The following is an 18,603-nucleotide window of genomic DNA, read 5'->3' on the forward strand; positions in this document are numbered from 1 at the left end:
GACACGGATATAGATACAGTCACAGACAGACACAGAATGAGAGTGAATTACCAGGGTGGCCCAACAGCAGCCAAGTGACTTGAAATTCATGTTCTACACAAAGTCATACTCTGTTTTCGATACATTTTCCATCTAGCTGCCCTAAATATGATACAAAACATGTCACTTAATATATCACCCCCCCCTTTAACATCTAGTAATAACAAGTACAGTATCTTCAAAAGGATCATTGTCTTCAAAACTTAATTATTTTACTCCCATTTTAGCTTAGAAAATTTTAGGTGTGAGCTATTTCTTATTCATAGTGTCTAGTTGGTAGTGACAAGGTCCACTTAGAGGGGTGTGGGCGGGTCAGACTTAGGAAGCAGTTATTACACATTTGGTACATGAGGCATCTTTAGGTTAGCTACTTGATGTTTCAGGTTTTTTTTTTTTTTTTTAACTTAACAAAATCAAATGCTTTCAAACAGGGCTCGACTCTTAATTGTAATGGAGATGATGGAAGGGGGAGAGCTATTTCACAGAATCAGCCAGCACCGGCACTTTACAGAGAAGCAAGCCAGCCAAGTAACAAAGCAGGCAAGTTAACCCCGGGTACCAATCAAACTGCCAACAATGTTGGTTAACAAGCACAATTTCATTGGGGGGAATAAAAGAAAGCTTGAAGAAAAGCTCTATTTGATCTCTCATTGCCTGCTTTGTTATGTAATCAGAAAAGATGCTTTGACAGGAGAAATGTGACCCCTTTTATGCTTTGGTGGGGAGCACTGTATTTTTAAGTGGTTGTCAATTGCTTGTCTATTATAAGATTTAAATACGCTCTGGAAGGAAGGTAATTTTTTAATTCCTTTTTAGACTGTAGCTATTAAACATGTAGTGTCTAAGCACTATTGTTGGACTTGAAGATAAATTGCTACTGATAACACCTGAAAGATTGTATGGTATAAAAATATGTTCTAAGATGATTGTATACAAGACACTTTGCTTTTGAGTCACCTTATCAGATTTTCATAGAATTCTAAGGTCTTTCTAATTCTGGGTTATTCCTGATTATAGTCTATTTTGACATCATGTTTTATTGCTACAGAAATGATTTATGTCACAAACAATACTAGGAATCTAACTGAAATTACCTCTTGAAGAGGTGAAAAGCTAGACTCTCAAGGCTTATCTTCAGGCCAAGCAAGCAAGGCAAAAAGCAGGAAGCACAGCCTAATTGGTTCTTAATAAAAAAATTATTCCAAATTTTCCATGAGCCTCAAGCATTTTTTTTTTTCACTTGTAGCAAGAATTACTATCAAACTCTACTTACTGGGCCAGAGACCCTTGCGGTGTTAGCGGAAGACTTGACCCTCTTATAGCACACTACCTATGCTTGTGAGTGCAAACCACAGCCAGCAGCCTCAAATCCAAGCTCTACCAATGTGAAGGAGCCTCACGCATTATTAGAAGCCTCCTTTCTGGTAGGGAGGAACTGATATTTGGAATGCCAAGGACAATTCCATACTGAGAACTAAAAAACAGGTAGAATTTGTTCTCTCTATTTAATTTTAAAAAATACACCTCGTATTTTTCAAATATTTTAAATCTTAGGATGTGCTCTGATAATCTTCTGTAAAACAAAAACCCTTCAAACCCACTTAAATAGGTGACATTTCATTTCAACAAATGGGATGAGCAAATTGGAACATCTGGTGGAAAAATCCAGTTAGCTGCTTTCTATTTTTCTCGAAGGCAGAGCTTGGAGTTGAGCCCCCTGGAGAGTGCAGTTCCCTTCTGAGCCAGGTGTTAGTGGCCACTGCCCTGCTGGGCAACACCCAACCCTACGAAGGCTGCCTGGCACAGCGCTTACTCTGCAGCCCCGTTGCATCTCAGATGAGTGGAATTGGAAGCATTTCATTCTTCCCATTTCATACAGGATTTAACCATCAGTTTACTTTGACAAAAGAAGTGTGTTACTGTTGTATTTTCCTCTTTGTTTAATAAAATACAGGTTGCACTTAAACTAAGTTTAATTCATTTCTATTCCTTGGTACCCAAAGTCTTACTTAATTTCTGCTTTAAAACTGAAAACTGACCGCAGTTGTAATTGACTTAATTAAGGATCTTTTTTTTTTTTTTTTTTTTTTTTTTTAACATCCTGAGTTCTCTAAACCAGGAGCATTAAAGAGCTGTCTTTTCTAAGATGTGGTTGCTCCACTGTCCTTTTCCAGATAGCTTTGGCTCTACAGCACTGTCACCTGTTAAACATTGCTCACAGAGACCTCAAGCCTGAAAATCTGCTCTTCAAGGATAACTCTTTGGTGAGATGACTTGTTTTGCTGCATTTTAGTGCTGCCACGCTCAGCATAGTTCAGGAATGGGTGTGTAGGTGTGTTATGTGTTTGGAGTGCTCTGAATCCATGGTGAGGAGGCTTTAAGCTGAAGTGCTTCAGGCAGCCTACTTTCCCCACTTGTTTCCTTGCTAGAGGCTCAGAGAAATTCTGTACCCCGGCATTGATAATTTTGGATGGTACTGATAATGCATTTGTAAGACTTAAGATTTTGGATATTATTTGGAGGTACTTTGGGAAGGGACAGTAATCTATATGCTGTTAAAAATTACCTTCAGGCGTAATGGTTATATTTGCTGTTAATTTTGATCAGGTGTTTTTTCCTCTCCTGTCTCACCCCTTGCCCTGTGTACCATGTCCCACCAAATAAGTTGCTCTGGCTATCTTGAAGCTGATGGTAAAAGTGAAATCGCACCCTGGATCGAAAAGAGATGATGGGCCAGTAGATAGAGTCAGGGGGCACTTGGCTAAGATTTTTTTTTTTCTTTTGGCTAAAATCTTGATTTTAGTACTGCAAATTACCAGTCGTGAAACAAGGCCAACTGTGAGTGGGCAGAAATTCTTTACCTCTGTATTACTAAGAAAGATTCTTCAGTATGAATCATTGTCTTCAGATGTGAGGACATGCTATTCATAGGCTCAGGTGTTAGTCAGAAACCCATGAGTGAGAGCTCAAGGTAATATGTCTTCCACTTGGATTTTCCTTTAGTGTTTACTGAGAACTCTGGAGCAATGACTTCCATTTGCTTTATTTTAGGATGCCCCAGTGAAGTTGTGTGACTTTGGGTTTGCCAAAATTGACCAAGGTGACTTGATGACACCCCAATTCACCCCTTATTATGTAGCACCTCAGGTAAGTGTTTGCTGTTTCTGCCACAGGATGTATCACCATGCTGTCTATAGACTCACATTTCTTCTCTTCTGCAGCACAAGTAGGTGTGTATTACAAATGGGAAAGGGAGAGCTCAGCTTCAGAAACCTACAGTCTGCTTAATTAGGTGCAGGCATTTTATTCTCTTAAAATCAACTTCTTGGGGCGCCTGGGTGGCTCAGTTGGCTAAGTGTCTGACTTTGGCTCAGGTCATGATCTCATGGTTTGTGAGTTCAAACCCCACATCGGGCTCTGTGCTGACAGCTCGGAGCCTGGAGCCTGCTTTGGATTCTGTGTTTCCCTCTCTCTCTGCCCTTCCCCGACTCGTGCTCTGTCTCTCTCTCAAAAATAAATAAACATTAAAAACAATTTAAAAATTTTTTAAATTAAGAAATAAAATCAATAAAATTTTAAATTAAAAAATAAATTCAACTTCTTTTAAAATCATGGTTTGATGTACAATTAAAAAAACTCCTACTTTAAGTGTAGTTTGATGAGCTTTGACACAGATACTCCTGCATAATTACTACCACAATCAAGATATAAAATATTTCCATCACTTCAGAAGCTCTTGTGAACTTTTGTAGTCAGTCTGCTCCCAGCTTAACCCCTGGCTCCAGGAAAGCACTGATCTGCTTTCTGTCATCATGGGTTAGTTTTGCCGGTAATAGAAATTCATATGAATGGAACTCGTGTACCTGTTGTATTTCACTTCTTTTGCTTAGCGTGTGTTTGAAATTCATCCATGTTGCTGCACATAGCATCAGTTCCTTTTTCTTGTTAAGTAGTATTCTATAATAGGACTAAGCCATGTTTTGTTTATCCATTCACTGACTGATGGCTATTTTGGATTGTTTCCTTTTTGGACTATAATGAAGAAAGCTGCTGGGAACATTCATTTACAAATTTGGGGGGACATCTTTTCCAAAATGGTTGTACCATTTTACATATTCACCAGTTAAAGAGTTTCGGTTGCTTCATGTTCTTACCAACTTATGTTACGCTTTATAATCTCAGTCTTCTGGTAGGTCCACAGTATTATTTCATTATGGATTTGATTATAGCATTTTCTTAATGGCTACTGTTGAGTGCTTTTTCATGTGTTTGTTGGACATTCTATTGTGAAATATGTGTACACCATTCTCTTGTAAAGTATGTGTACAAATCTCTTGCCATTTTTTGGTTGGTTTTATAATTGAGGTATAAAAAGTTCTTACTATTTTCTGGATACAAGTTCTTTGTTGTATATGTATATTACTTTTTATTGCTACCATGACAAATTGCCACAAACTTAGTGGCTTGAAACAACACATTTATTATCTCAAAGTTTTGGAGGTTAGAAGTCTGAAATGGTTCATGATATTGGCAGGACTGTGTTCCTTCTGGAATCTCTAGGGGAGAATTCATTCCCTTGCCTTTTCCAGCTTTGTGAGGTGCCTTGCATTCTTTGGCTGGTAGCCTCTTCTTCCGTTTTCAAAGCCAGTAGTATGGCATCTTCCAGTTTCTCTGATTTTGACACTCTTGCTTCCCATTTATAATTGTGATTACATTAGACACACCCAGATAATCCAGGATAGTCTCCCATCTCAACATCCTTCATTTAAATATATATATTTTTTAACGTTTATTTATTTTTGAGACAGAGAAAGACAGAGCATGAACGGGGGAGGGTAGAGAGAGGGAGACACAGAATCTGAAGCAGGCTCCAGGCTCTGAGCTGTCCGCACAGAGGCCGACGCGGGGCTCAAACTCACAGACCATGAGATCGTGACCAGAGCTGAAGTCAGATGCTTAACTGACTGAGCCTCCCAGGCGCCCCACAACATCCTTCATTTAATAAAATCTGCAAAGTCCCTTTGCTCTGTAGGGTAACATATTCACAGGCTTCAGGGATTAGGACATGGAAATCTTTGGGGAGCTATTATTCTGCCTACCACATATATATTATGAATATTTCTCTCAGACTGTGGCTTGCATTTCAGTTTTCTTAATGGTCTTTTGAAGAGCAGCAGTTTTTTGTTCTTATTTAAAAATTTTTTTTTAAATTTGTTGGGTGAAACCATTTCCACCTCTCCCACGTGCATGCGTGCATATGCACACATGCGCATCACACTGTTCCACCCCAGTAAGCTAAGCAGCCACCTAGTGGAGAATGGAGCCATTACACTAAGTCCTGCCTAAGTGCGCTCTCCAAGCATATCCCCTAGAAAAACAGCATAAGGCATTCCACCTGCTTAGTGTATGGACTATGGAAGGCTTCATAGTTTCAGTTCTGGGGTAAACTGGATGTAACTTCATTCGGGTTTCATTCTGTTCGCTGGTTCATTTATTTGTTCGTTTTATTTGCTTCTGTTTTTGCTTAAATGTTTCCTTTTTTCTTTTTCCTTTTCTTCCTCATTCTTGAATACAGAAAGAAAATTTTATTTTTTATTTTTATTCCTTTATTTTTTATTTAAAAAGTTTTTTTATTTCTCTTTCATTTTATTTCGTTTTATTCTATTTTATTACATTAAGTTTTTTTAATTTTTAAATTTTTTCTTATCTTTTTTTTCTTTTATCCTTTCCTTTTTTTTCTCTGTTCTATCAAGCTTCTGTCAACAAGCAGACCAAAACACACTTAGGATCTAGCTTCCTTTATTTGATTTTTGTTTTGTTTTAAAATTTTTACTTTTCATCTTTTACTTTATTAATTTTTTTCTTCCTCCAAAATGACAAAACGAAGGAATTCACCCCAAAAGAAAGAAGAGGAAGAAATGACAGCCAGGGGCTTAATCAACACAGATATAAGCAAGATGTCTGAACTAGAATTTAGAACCACGATAATAAGAATACCAACTGGGGTTGAAAACGTCATAGAATCCTTTTCTGTGGATATAAAAAAAATAAAATCTAGTCAGGAAGAAATTAAAATGTGATAACTGAGACGCAATCTTGAATGGATGCCATAACGGCAAGGATGGATGAAGTAGAGCAACGAATCAGCGATTTAGATGACCAGATTATAGACTAATGAAGCAGAAAAAAAAAGAGGGAAACAAAGGCAAAGGAGCATGATACAAGGCTTAGAGAACTCAGTGACTTATTAAAAAGGAATAACATCTGAATTATAGGAGTCCCAGAAGATGAAGAGAGAAAAAGGGGCAGGAGTTTTATGTGAGCAAATTATGGTGGAAGACTTTCCTAATCTGGGAAGGACACAGACATCAAAATCCAAGAAGCACAGGAACTCCCATTAGATTCAACAAAACCTGACCATCACCAAGGTGTATCATAATCAAATTCACAAAATACACAGACAAGAAAGAATTATGAAAGCAGCAAAGAAAAAAAAAGTCCTTAACTATAAGGGAAGACAAATCAGGTTTGCAGCAGACCTATCCACAGAAATTTGGCAGGCCAAAAAAGAGTGGCAGGTATATTCAATATGCTGATTTGGAAAAATATGTAGCCAAGAATTCTTTATCCAGCAAAGCTGTCATTTAGAATAGAAGGAGAGATAAAGTGTTTCCCAGACAAAAACTAAAGGAGTTTGTGACCACTAAACCAGCCCTGCAAGAAATTGTAAGGGGGACTTTTGTGTGGAGAAAAGACAAAACAGAAAAGACCAAAAGCAACAAAGACTAGAAAGGACTAGAGAGCACCATCAGAAATACCAACTCAATAGGCAACTGAACGGTGCTAAATTCGTATCTTTCAGTACACTAAATGCTCCAATCAAAAGATATAGGGTATCAGAATGGATAAGAAAACAAGACCCATCTGTATGCTGCTTATAAGAGACTCATTTTGGACCTAAAGACACCTGTAGATTGAAAGTAAGGGGATGGAGAATGATCTGTCATTCTAATGGTTCTCAAAAGAAAGCTGGTGTAGCCATACTTATATCAGACAAACTAGATTTTAAAATAAAGACTGTAGCAAGAGATGAAGAAGGGCATTATATCATAATTAAGAGATAGACATCCACCAAGAAGATCTAACAATGGTAAATACTTATACCCCCAATATATATACACCCAAATATACAATACTTATACACCCAAATATATAAATCAATTAATCACAAACATAAACTCATTGATAATAATACCGTAATAGTAGGAGACTTCAACACTCCACTTACAGCAATGGGCAGATCATCTAAGCAGAAAATCAACAAGGAAACAATGGCACTGAATGACACACTGGACCAGATGGACTTAACAGATATATTCAGAACATTTCATCCTAAAGCAGCAGAATACAGGCATTCTTCTTGAGTGCACATGGAACATTCTCCAAATAGATCACACACTGGGTCACAAACCAGCCCTCAATAAGTACAAAAAGATAGAGATCATACCTTGCATATTTTCAGATCACAGCACTATGAAACTCGAAATCAACCACAAGAAAAAATTTGGAAAGAACACGAATACTTAGAGATTAAAGAACATCCTACTCAATAATGAATGTATTAACCAAGAAATTAAAAATACATAGAAGCCAATGAAAATGAAAACACGACAGCCCACAACCTCTGGGATGTAGCAAAGGCAGTCATAAGAGGGAGGTATATAGGAATCCAGGCCTTCCTAAAGGAGGAAGAAAGGTCTCAATTATACAACCTAACCTTACACCTAAAAGAGCTGGAAAAAGAACAGCAAATAAAGCCCAAAATCAGCAGAAGAAGGGAAATAATAAAAATTAGGGTAGAAAGAAATTATATCAAAATCAGAAAAATGGTAGAACAGATCGATGAAACCAGGAGCTGTTTTAAACAATTAACAAAATTGATAATCCCCTAGCCAGACTGATCAAAAAGAAAAAGGAAAGGACCCAAATAAACAAAATCATGAATGAAAGAGGAGAGATCACAACCAACACTGCAGAAATACAAATGATAATAAGAATATTATGAGCGATCATATGCCAACAAATTGGGCAATTTGAAAGAAATGGACAAATTTCTAGAAACATATAAATGCCAAAACTGAAATAGGAAGAAATAGAAAATTTGAACAGACCCATAACCAGTAAAGAAATGGAATCAGTAATCAAAAATCTCTCAACAAACAAGAGTCCAGGGCCAGATGGCTTTCCAGGGGAATTCTACCAAACATTTAAAGAAGAGTTAACACCTATTCTTTTGAAGCTGTTCCAAAAAATAGAAATGGAAGGAAAACTTCCAAACTCATTCTGTGAAGCCAGCATTACCTTGATTCCAAAACCAGACAAAGACCCCAATTAAAGGAGAACTATAGACCAATTTCCCTGATGAACATGGATGTAAAAATTCTCAACAAGATACTAGCCAACTGGATCCAACAATACATTAAAAGAATTATACTCACCATGATCAAGTGGGATTTATTCCTGGGATGCAGGAATAAATTTGTGCAATATCCACATATCAATCAATGTGATACATCATATTAATAAAAGAAAGGACAAGCACCACATGATCCTCTCCATAGATGCTGAAAAGCATTTGACAAAATACAGCACTGTTTCTTGATAAAAACCCTCAAAAAAGTAGGGATAGACAGATCATACCTCAAGGTCATAAAGGCCACGTATGAAAGACCCACTGCTAATATCATCCTCAATGGGATAAAACTGAGAGCGTTCCTCTAAGGACAGGAGCACGACAGGGATGTCCACTCTCACCACTGTAAATCAACGTAGTGTTGGAAGTCCTAGCCTCAGCAATCAGACAACAGAAAGAAATAAAAGGCATAAATCGGCAAAGAGGAAGTCAAACTTTCACTCTTTGCAGACAACACGATACTCCAAGTAGAAAACCCAAAGGACTCCACCAAAAAAACTGCTAGAACTGATTCATGAGTTCATCAAAGTCGCAGGATATAAAATCAATGTACAGGTTGGTTGCATTTCTATACACCAATAATGAAGCAGCAGAAGGAGAAATCAAGGAATTGATCCTATTCACAGTTTTACCAAAAACCATAAAATACCTTGGAATAAACCTAACCAAAGAGGTGAAAAATCTATACACTGAAAACTATAGAAAGCTTATGAAAGAAATTGAAGACGACACACAAGAAAATGGAAAAATATTCCACGCTCAATGAATTGGAAGAACAAATACTGTTAAAATGTTGATACTATGAAAGCAATCTACATATTCAATGCAATCCCTATCAAAATAACACCAGCATTCTTCACAGAGCTAGAACAAACAATCCTAAAATTTGTATGGAACAGAAAAGACCCTGAATAGCCAAAGCAATCCTGAGAAAGAAAACCAAAGCTGGAGGCATCACAATTCCGGACGTCAAGTTGTATTACAAAGCTGTAATCATCAGGACAGTATGGCACTGGCCCCAAAACACTCAGATCAATGGAACAGAATAGAGAACCCAGAAATAGACCCACAAATGTATGGCCAACTAATCTTTGACAAAGCAAGAAAGAATATCCAATGGAAAAAAAGACAGTCTCTTTGGCAAATGGTTTTGGGAAAACTGGACAGCGACATGCAGAAGAACGAACCTGGACCACTTTCTTACACCATACACAAAAATAAACCTAAAATGGATGAAAGACCTAAATGTAAGACAGGAAGCCATCAAAATCCTAGAAGAGAAAGCAGGCAAAAAGCTCTTTGACCTCGGCTGCAGCAACTTCTTACTCAACACATCTCCAGAGGCAAGGGAAACAAAAGCAAAAATGAACTATTGGGACCTCATCAAGATAAAAAGCTTCTGCACGGCAAAGGAAACAGTCAGTAAAACTAAAAGACAACCAACGGAATGGGAGAAGATATTTGCAAATGACATATCAGATAAAGGATTAATATCCCAAACATATAAAGAACTTATCAAACTCAACACCCAAAAAAATAAATAATCCAGTGAAGAAATGGGCAAAAGACATGAATAGACACTTCTTCAAAGAAGACATCCAGATGGCCAACCAACACGTGAAAAAATGCTCAACATCTGTCATCATCAGGGAAGTACAAATCAAAACCACAATGAGATACCACCTCACACCTGTCAGAATGGCTAACATTAACAATTCAGGCAACGACAGATGTTGGCGAGGATGCAGAGAAAGAGGATCTCTTCTGCATCGTTGGTGGCAATGCAAGCTGGTGCAGCCACTCTGGAAAACAGTATGGAGGTTCCTCAAAAAATTAAAAACAGAACTACCCTACGACCCAGCAATTGCACTACTAGGTATTTATCCAAGGGATGCAGGTATGCTGTTTTGAAGGGGCACATGCACCCCAATGTTTATATTGACAATAGCCAAAGTGTGGAAAGAGCCCAAATGTCCATTGATGGATGAATGGATAAAGATATATACACAACACATACATATATATATAATGGAGTATTACTAGGCAATCAAAAAGAATGAAATCTTGCCATTTGCAGCTATGTGAATGGAACTAGAGGGTATTATGCTAAGCAAAATTGGTCAGTCAGAGGAAGACAAGTATCATATGACTTCAAGTATCATCAAACAGATGAACATAGGGAAAGGGAAGCAAAAATAATATAAAAACAGGGAGGGGGACAAAACGTAGAGACTCTTAAATATAGAGAAAAAAACAGGGTTGCTGGGGGGGTTATGGGAGGGGGGATGGGCTAAATGGGTAAGGGGCATTAAGGAATCTACTCCTGAAATCATTGTTGCACTAACAATGCAACTAAATATGCTAACTAACTTGGATGTAAATTAAAAAATAAATAGATAGATAGGTAGATACGTATTTTAGAGTTTTCATTGTAGAAAATGTTTAATGATTCAGTCAGTTTAAAAATACAGATCTATTTATTGAAGTTTTGTATATATTTTTTAATCTTTTAAAATGTTTATTTACTTTTGAGAGAGAGACAGAATGCAAGCGGGGAGGGGCAGAGAGTAAGGGAGACACAGAATCTGAAGCAGCCTCCAGGCTTCGAGCTGTCAGCACAAAGCCTGATGCGGGGCTTGAACCCATGAACCTGAGCCAGAGTCAAACACTTAACCACCGCCACCCAGGCGCCTCATGTTTATTTATTTTTAATGTTACTTCTCCACCATTAGCTTTGGCCTTGCCTATGCACTGTGTGCCTCAGAGGGGCTCTCAATTCACAGTCTTCTCCTCTAGCACTAGATTGTGCTTGCCAGCCTGGTGGAGGGTGTTGGCAGAAACAGGTATCTTTTTCTGAACCAGCCTCAGTCTTGTGCAGGTCCTGTTGAGTATCTGGTGGAAGTCTGTGCAGAAGCGTCTGTGAGTGGTGCAAACTCCCCTTGTTTCTATGGTTCCTACAGGGTCTTCTAGCCCTCATGCTAGCCCACACTTTGCCTTTAGCAATTTGCTAAAAATTTAGCTGAATTCTTTTTACTCATATGGCATGCTATAATGCTCCCTCCTGGCTTGTCATAGGTGAGCCAGTTTTCACATCTTGCTTCTTACTGGAAGGGCCTTTCTTTTTTTTCTTTTTTTTTTTTTTTTTCAACGTTTATTTATTTTTGGGACAGAGAGAGACAGAGCATGAACGGGGGAGGGGCAGAGAGAGAGAGGGAGACACAGAATCGGAAACAGGCTCCAGGCTCCGAGCCATCAGCCCAGAGCCTGACGCGGGGCTCGAACTCACGATCGTGACCTGGCTGAAGTCGGACGCTTAACCGACTGAGCCACCCAGGCGCCCCATGGGCCTTTCTTTAGAATGCACAATATTTCATTGTCTTGAGACCTCTGATCTCTAATAGGTTCAAGAAAAGTGATGATTTTGTAGTTTAGCTTTTCCTTGCTGTTAGGATGGGAGTAACACTCCAGCTTTCTACATCCTAGATCCTAATCAGGTCTCAGAAATTTGACTGTGGTGTAGGTGTTTGTTTGTTTGTTTCCTACTAGGGGTTTATTGAGTTCCTTGGATCCGTCAGTTTATGGTGTTTATCAGTTTAGGACAATTTTCAGACATTTCTTCAAATATTTTTCTGCTTGTCCTCTCTGCCTTTTTCCAAAGACTCCAGTTACATGTAGGTTAGATCACACACAGAGCATTAAAGGTTCTGTTTTTTTTGTTTAAGATTTTATTTTTAAGTAATCTCTACACCCAAGGTAGGGCTTGAATTCCCAACCCCGAGATCAAGAGTTTCATGGTCCATCCATCGACTGAGCCAGCCAGACACTCCGTGATCTTTTTGTTTTTTTTTCATCTTTTTTTCTCTCTCTTTCACTTTGGCCAAATTCTGTTACTGTGATTTGGATTTCACTACTCTTTTCTTCTGCATTGTCTAATCTGTGAATTTCTTCATTTCTGATTTACTTAATGTTTATTTATTTATTTTGAGAGAGAGTGAGTGAGCAGGGAAGGGGCAGAGAGAGCAAGAACGAGAGAATCTCAAGCAGGCTCTACACTGCCAGTGCAGAGCTCAATGCAGGGCTCAAACCCACGAATGGTGAGATCATGAGCTGAGCCGAAACCAAAAGTTGGATGTACAACCAACTGAGCCACCCAGGTGCCCCACATTTCTGACTTACATCATCTGTTTCTTTTCTCATTTCATGTTTATGTTTACCTTTAAGTACCTCAACATACGTAATAAAATCTTTGCTGATTGCACCACCCTTGTCATTTCTGAGTCTGCTTTTATGACTGACTTTTTTCCTTGGTTACAGATCACATTTCCTGGTTATGGATTACATTTTCTTGCTTCTTTGCATGTTGAAGAAATTTTTATTGGGTGCTGGATGTTATATTATGTTGGTGAATGTCTGGGTTTTGTTGTCATTTAAAAATGTTTACAAACAGGGATGCCTGGATGGCTTAGATGGTTAAGCGTCTGACTTTGGCTCAGGTCATGATCTCATGGTTCATGAGTTTGAGCCCTGTGTCAGGCTCTGTGCTGACAGCTCAGAGCCTGGGGCCTGCTTCAGATTCTGTGTCTCCCTCTCCCTCTACTCCTCTCCCACTCGCATTCTGTGCCTCTTTCAAAAATAAACGTTAAAAAGAATTTTTTTTAAGAAAAGTATATAAAAAGATTGTTTTGGTGAGTGGTAAGTTACATGCAGGTCCACTTGGTTGTCTTGAAACTTGCTTTGCAATTCTTCCAGGGTGAGTCTAGATGAGGCCTTATTCTCGGGTTACCTCAGCCCTGCTACCTAGAGGAAAACTTCTGGTCCTCTATTGATGCCCCTGATGATCAATAAGTCTCTTTACCTTGGCTAGTTGGACCTCAGGTATCTCCTAGACTTCTGCAACATCTGGGAATTATTCAGCTTATAGATCCCGAGTAGTTGTTCTAGTAGCTGGTTGCTTCTCTGGTCTCACAGAGTCTTGCTATACCATCCCAAAGATCAAAGGGATCCTCATGCAGGTTTTTGCGTACCTTCCCCACAGTTGGTAGTCTGCTCCACAAATTTTGGCCACACTACTGAACTCCTGTGAGCCCTCTGTACCCTGCTTAGCATCTCTCCCTGCACTGCATTCCAGAAAATGCTTCTTGACAGATCATATGGATTACCACATTTGCTTGCTATCTCTCAGGGTTTGCTGACCTGTGTTGTATATTATTCAGTGTCAGAAAACAGTTTTCTCTCATATCTTTTTTGTTAAGATAAGAAGGAATCCTTTAATTTTTTTATCTTTTCTTAGAGAGAGAGAGAGAGCATGAGCAGTGGGGAGAGGGACAAAGGGAGAGAGAGAATCTCAAGCAGGCTTCATGCCTTGACACAGGGCTCCATCCTATGACCCAGGGATCATGAGCTGAGCCAAAATCTACAGTTGGATGCTTAGCTGACTGAACCACCCAGATGCCCCACTTTCTCTTATATCTTGTCCAATGTTCAAGTTGTGTGTGGTGGGAAAGAAAGTTGTACTGGTTAATCCATCATGGCCAGAGTGTTGTATTTTTTTTTACATAGCTGATACTTCTTCTTTTCAAGGTTTATTTTACCAAAGAAGCCCTCTTTAAGGGGAAAAAAAATTATTGAAATATAATTGATATATGATAAACTATACATATTTAAATTACATAATTTGTAAGTTTTAATATATATATTTATATAATCTCATTAAACCATCACCACAATCTAGGTAGTGAACATATCCATCACCCTCAAAAGTTTTAGCGTACTCCTTGGTAATCTTTCCCTGTCTCTCTTCTTGTCCTCTCATTCCCAGGCAACCAGTGATCTGCTTTCTGTCATTATAGATTATTTGCATTTTCTGCAGATTTATGTGTAAAGTAGCACATCATCCAGTATTTTCAGTTTTGGGTGTTTTCTTTCACTCAGTGTAATTACATGTTGTTACATGTATCAGTAAATAGTTTAGTTGTTTTTACTGCTAATAAGTATTCCATTATGTTGGTGTATCTTGATTTGTTTGTCCATTCATCTATTGGTGGATATGTGGTTGTTTCAGTTTTGGGCTATTACAAATAAAGCTCTTATAAACATTTGTGTACAAGTTTTTGTACAAAATTATTTCCTTTTCTCTTGGATAAATACCTAGAAGTGGAATAGCTAGATCATTATTTACAACCTGACTGTTCCGGAGTGGTTGTACGATTTTACATCCACATCAGCAGTGTCTGAGAGTGTAAGGTGTCCACACTCTTACCAGCATTTGGTATGGGCAGTCTTTTATTATTATTTTTAAGTTAACTTATTTATTGAGGGAGGTGGGGGAGAGGGCAACGAGAGAGGGAGAGAGAGAATCCCAATCAGGCTCCACCCTCGAACCCATTAACCTGTGAAATTGTGATCTGAGCCAAAATCAAGAGTCAGATGCTTAATCAACTGAGCCAATCAGGCGCCCTGGGCAGTCTTTTTTAGTGGGCATGCAGTGGTATTTCATTGTGCTTTTAATTTGCATATGCCTAATGACTAAATGATGTTGAGCATCTTTTCATGGTGCTTCTTTGCCTTTTGTATATTTTCTTTGGTGAAGCATCTGTTCAAATCTTTTTCCCATTTGAATTTTAATTTAATTTAATTATTTTTATTTATTTATTTAATTTTGAGAGAGAGAGAGAGAGAGAGAGAGAGAGAGCGTGAGTGGGGAGGGGCAGAGAGAGGCGGAAGAGTGAGAATCCCAAACAGACTCCACACTGTCAGCACAGAACCCAACATGGTGGGGCTCAAACCCACAGACCATGAGATTATGACCTAAACTGAAATCAAGAGTTGGTCGCTCAACTAACTGAGCCACCGAGGTGCCCCACCCCATTTTTAAAATTGTGTTGTTTTCTTATTGCCGAATTTGAGAATTCTTTATGTATTCTGGATATAAGTCCTTTATCAGATATATGCTTTGGAAAGATTTTCTTCCAGTTTGTGGCTTATCTTTTCATTCTCTTAACAGTGTCTTTTGAAGAGCAAAAGATTTTAATTTTGGTGAAAGCCAATTTATCAATTTTTAAAAATGTTTCATGGACTCAGCTTTTGGTCTCCTATGTAAGAAATCTTTGTCTAACCCAAGATCACCCAAGATCTCCTCATACAAGTTTTATAGTTTCAGGCTTTACATTTAGGTGTGTGATCCATTTTGATATAATTTTTGTGTAATGCATGAGTATGGATCCACATTAATTTTTTAGCATTTGTGTATCCAGTTCTGGTGCCCTTTGTTGAAAAGGCTATCTTTTCTTCGTTGCATTGCTTTTGAGCCTTTGTCAATGATCAGTTGAATGTACATGTGTGGGTTTAATTTTGGATTATCTGTTCTGTTCCAGTGATCTGCTTGTCTTTAACAAGTACTGTACTGTCTTGATTACTGTGACTTTATAATAATTATATAATATAATAATTATTTTATAATAATATAAAATAAGGTAGTGTTAGCCAACTTTGTTCTTTTTCATAGTTGTATTAGCTATTTTAATTTCTTTACATTTCCATATGAACTTAGAGTCAGCTATTAAATTCTACAAAAAAGTTTGTTGGAATTTTGACTACGGTTCTTTTAGAAGTATGGTTCAATGTAGGGGCACTGACACCCAAACAATACCGAGCCTTCTGATCCATAAGCAGGCTGTATTGCTCCATTTTTTTTTTTTTTTTGCCTTTAGTTTTTCTTAACATTTGTGTAGTTTTCAGTGTATAGGTCTTTCCCATCTTTGTTAGATTTATCCTTACTGTTTTTTGTGCTATTATAAACAGTATTTTCTTTTTCAGGTTTAATTAATTCGCTTTATTTCTCTTGTGTAAGAACACTGTGTGGTGACCATAGCTGGAGCCTGAGTTCTCTGCATGGAGACTCTCTGATGTGGTCAAGATGGTCAGTGAATTCCTGACAGGGAGACTTGGTGAACACAGTCTCTTTCCAGAGTGTCAGGGGGAAGGCAGCTATAGATCTTGGAGATGACATCGAAGATTGCTTTGGCCAAGTTGCCCCAGGTGACATTGCAGCCCCTGGCCGAGGTGTGGCAGCTGTCATCAACACCTGCCATCAGCAGCTTCATGGGCATGGGGGTCTGGGTGTGCAAGGGAAGCAGACCAGCACAGAGTTGCATCATCCTGTCACTTTCAAGTAATCTGTGGGGTGTGCCAGTATTGTTCCCCCAGGGGTCTCCCTGCCCGGGACAATGGAGAGCTTGGCCAGGATGATGGCCCCATGGTTACCTCTTTGGAACACTTAACACCCAGACCTACATGACTGCTATAGTCCTTGATGGCAACAAGTACCTCAAACCTGATCCACTGGCCAGCGCTGGTCTGCTTTTATACAGGCATAAGGGAATGTCTGTGTCTCCAGGAAAAATACATGATCTCAGATGCCTTGATGGGCAGGAAGAAGAGTTCAGTCTCTTTTAAGGACTTGATCTTCATGTCCTTGACCTGGGCAAATACTGATAAATTGTCGGTTGTAAGAGGGGCAAAAGGTTTTTGACAGTTTGTGTTTTACAGAAGTTGTTGTTGTTGTTGTTTTTAATTATTGACCGCCAGTGTCTACCCTCTTCAGCCTTCCAGCATTCTTTCTCAAGTTGTAGGTCGTTGCTGTGGTTTTCAATAAATTGTCCCCTTTGGTCTGACTCTGACAGGTACTGGAGGCGCAGAGAAGGCATCAGAAGGAGAAATCTGGCATCATACCTACCTCACCAACACCCTACACTTACAACAAGGTAGGGGAAGAGATACTTGCCTTCACCCCTCAGGTGTAGCCCCTCTTCTGTGAGGTGTTTGTGGCTCTTTGGGAATGTGGCTAATTCCATTCTTATCCCTTAATAATATTCCTGCCCAAAAAGCTGGCAGCAGCCACACATGCAGAAGAGTACTTGGAATTCAAGTTTTTGTCTGCTGAAATATGAAATAAGGTTCTTAGCAATTGAGGTTTTGTAGCAGGAACCAAGGGCGATGGTTGCCTGTAGGTTATTTATTTGGGTAACTGTGTAGTCCACTGACCACATTTAAAAGACATGGTTGTCTTGCTTTTTTGAGGTGGAGGCCGTTTCTGAGAATGTTCCATGGCCATTCTTTCTTACCCAAAAATACTGAACTTAGAACAGTGTCTGTGACACACAGCATGTGTTCCTGGTACTATCACAGTTCTCAGTCTGTAGTCTAGGCATCAGGATCTCTGCTCTAAAGCACAAGAATATTAGGGCCTTTTAAAACAGGTCCTGGAGTCACTGAGTAGATCAGAAAAAAAAATGATGCTGCTTGGGGACTCATGGCTGAATGTAGATGACAGAGAAGAACTTGGGTGTGGTAAAAAGGCAGTAGGCCAGCTCTTCTTGGGTCCCACACCTTAGAGGGTGCCACGTATTCCTATAGTGTCTGCACACATGTACACACAGACATACGTATGAAAGAACACACAGGGACCTCTGCCACTCATGACCCTGTGCTTCGCACTGTCACTGGCACAGTGTAACCAGAACCTTGAACATCTGCTTTCATGATTAACACTCGTCAGTCCCCAAGTAATTACTGCTCCACATCTTGGTCTTACAGACTCAAAACCACAGGCAGCTCTGCTCTTATGGGGTGACAGTTTGAGGGCTGTGCTGATTACGGCATCAGACTCAGAAACTGCTTCCTGCTTCTTGATGCAGGCAGGAAGTGAGGGGTAGAAGCACTCAGATGACATTGATCCACTTGCTAAAATCTCGGCATGAATGCAGTGAATTCTTGTGTGATATATTATTTTGTGGTGCTGTTTTTTTCTTCTTTTCCTGTTCCATTTTGTAAACCCTGTGGTGCTCATGAACTAGCATGGGATTCATAAAAACTATGCACTGTACATGAGTAGCATGTTGAAATAATAAACAGCTTTTGAATAATAAACATTACTTTTGAACGTGTATAGAAGTTCGTCTAGAGATAATCTTTATATTGGCAACTAAATGAACACTGAATGCTACATTTGCAAATAATATTTTCACAAAAATATATAATAAGATACAATTAAATTTTTAGAAGTTAAACATAACCTCAATTTTATTTTATTT

At 38.8% G+C, this 18,603-nt stretch overlaps 2 protein-coding genes and 1 non-coding gene across 8 annotated transcripts in view; 1 reads left to right on the forward strand and 2 right to left on the reverse strand.

The window, feature by feature from the left end:
* MAPKAPK5 (MAPK activated protein kinase 5) overlaps positions 1-18,603 on the forward strand; it is a 42,259-nt gene that overhangs the window by 14,869 nt on the left and 8,787 nt on the right. For 3 of the 5 annotated variants that reach the window (XM_086681707.1, XM_086681708.1, XM_086681709.1), the window contains 4 exons: positions 471-583; positions 2,218-2,303; positions 3,091-3,186; positions 17,194-17,274. In XM_086681707.1, the coding sequence (XP_086537833.1) occupies positions 471-583; positions 2,218-2,303; positions 3,091-3,186; positions 17,194-17,274 (376 nt within the window). Of the gene's footprint in view, positions 1-470; positions 584-2,213; positions 2,304-3,090; positions 3,187-17,193; positions 17,275-18,603 lie in introns of all 5 variants that reach the window. The other 2 variants (XM_086681710.1, XM_086681711.1) reach the window with 1 other exon arrangement.
* Positions 1-18,603, reverse strand: part of TMEM116 (transmembrane protein 116) — a 173,498-nt gene that overhangs the window by 7,840 nt on the left and 147,055 nt on the right. The window lies entirely within an intron of this gene.
* Positions 1,278-1,431, reverse strand: LOC112870544 (small nucleolar RNA SNORA62/SNORA6 family). Its single transcript, XR_003224498.1, has one exon. It is a non-coding gene; the product is annotated as a small nucleolar RNA SNORA62/SNORA6 family (small nucleolar RNA).

Source organism: Puma concolor, chromosome D3 (genome assembly GCF_028749965.1).
Source record: "Puma concolor isolate L17-30 chromosome D3, mPumCon1.1.hap2, whole genome shotgun sequence".
Lineage (NCBI taxonomy): Eukaryota > Metazoa > Chordata > Mammalia > Carnivora > Felidae > Puma > Puma concolor.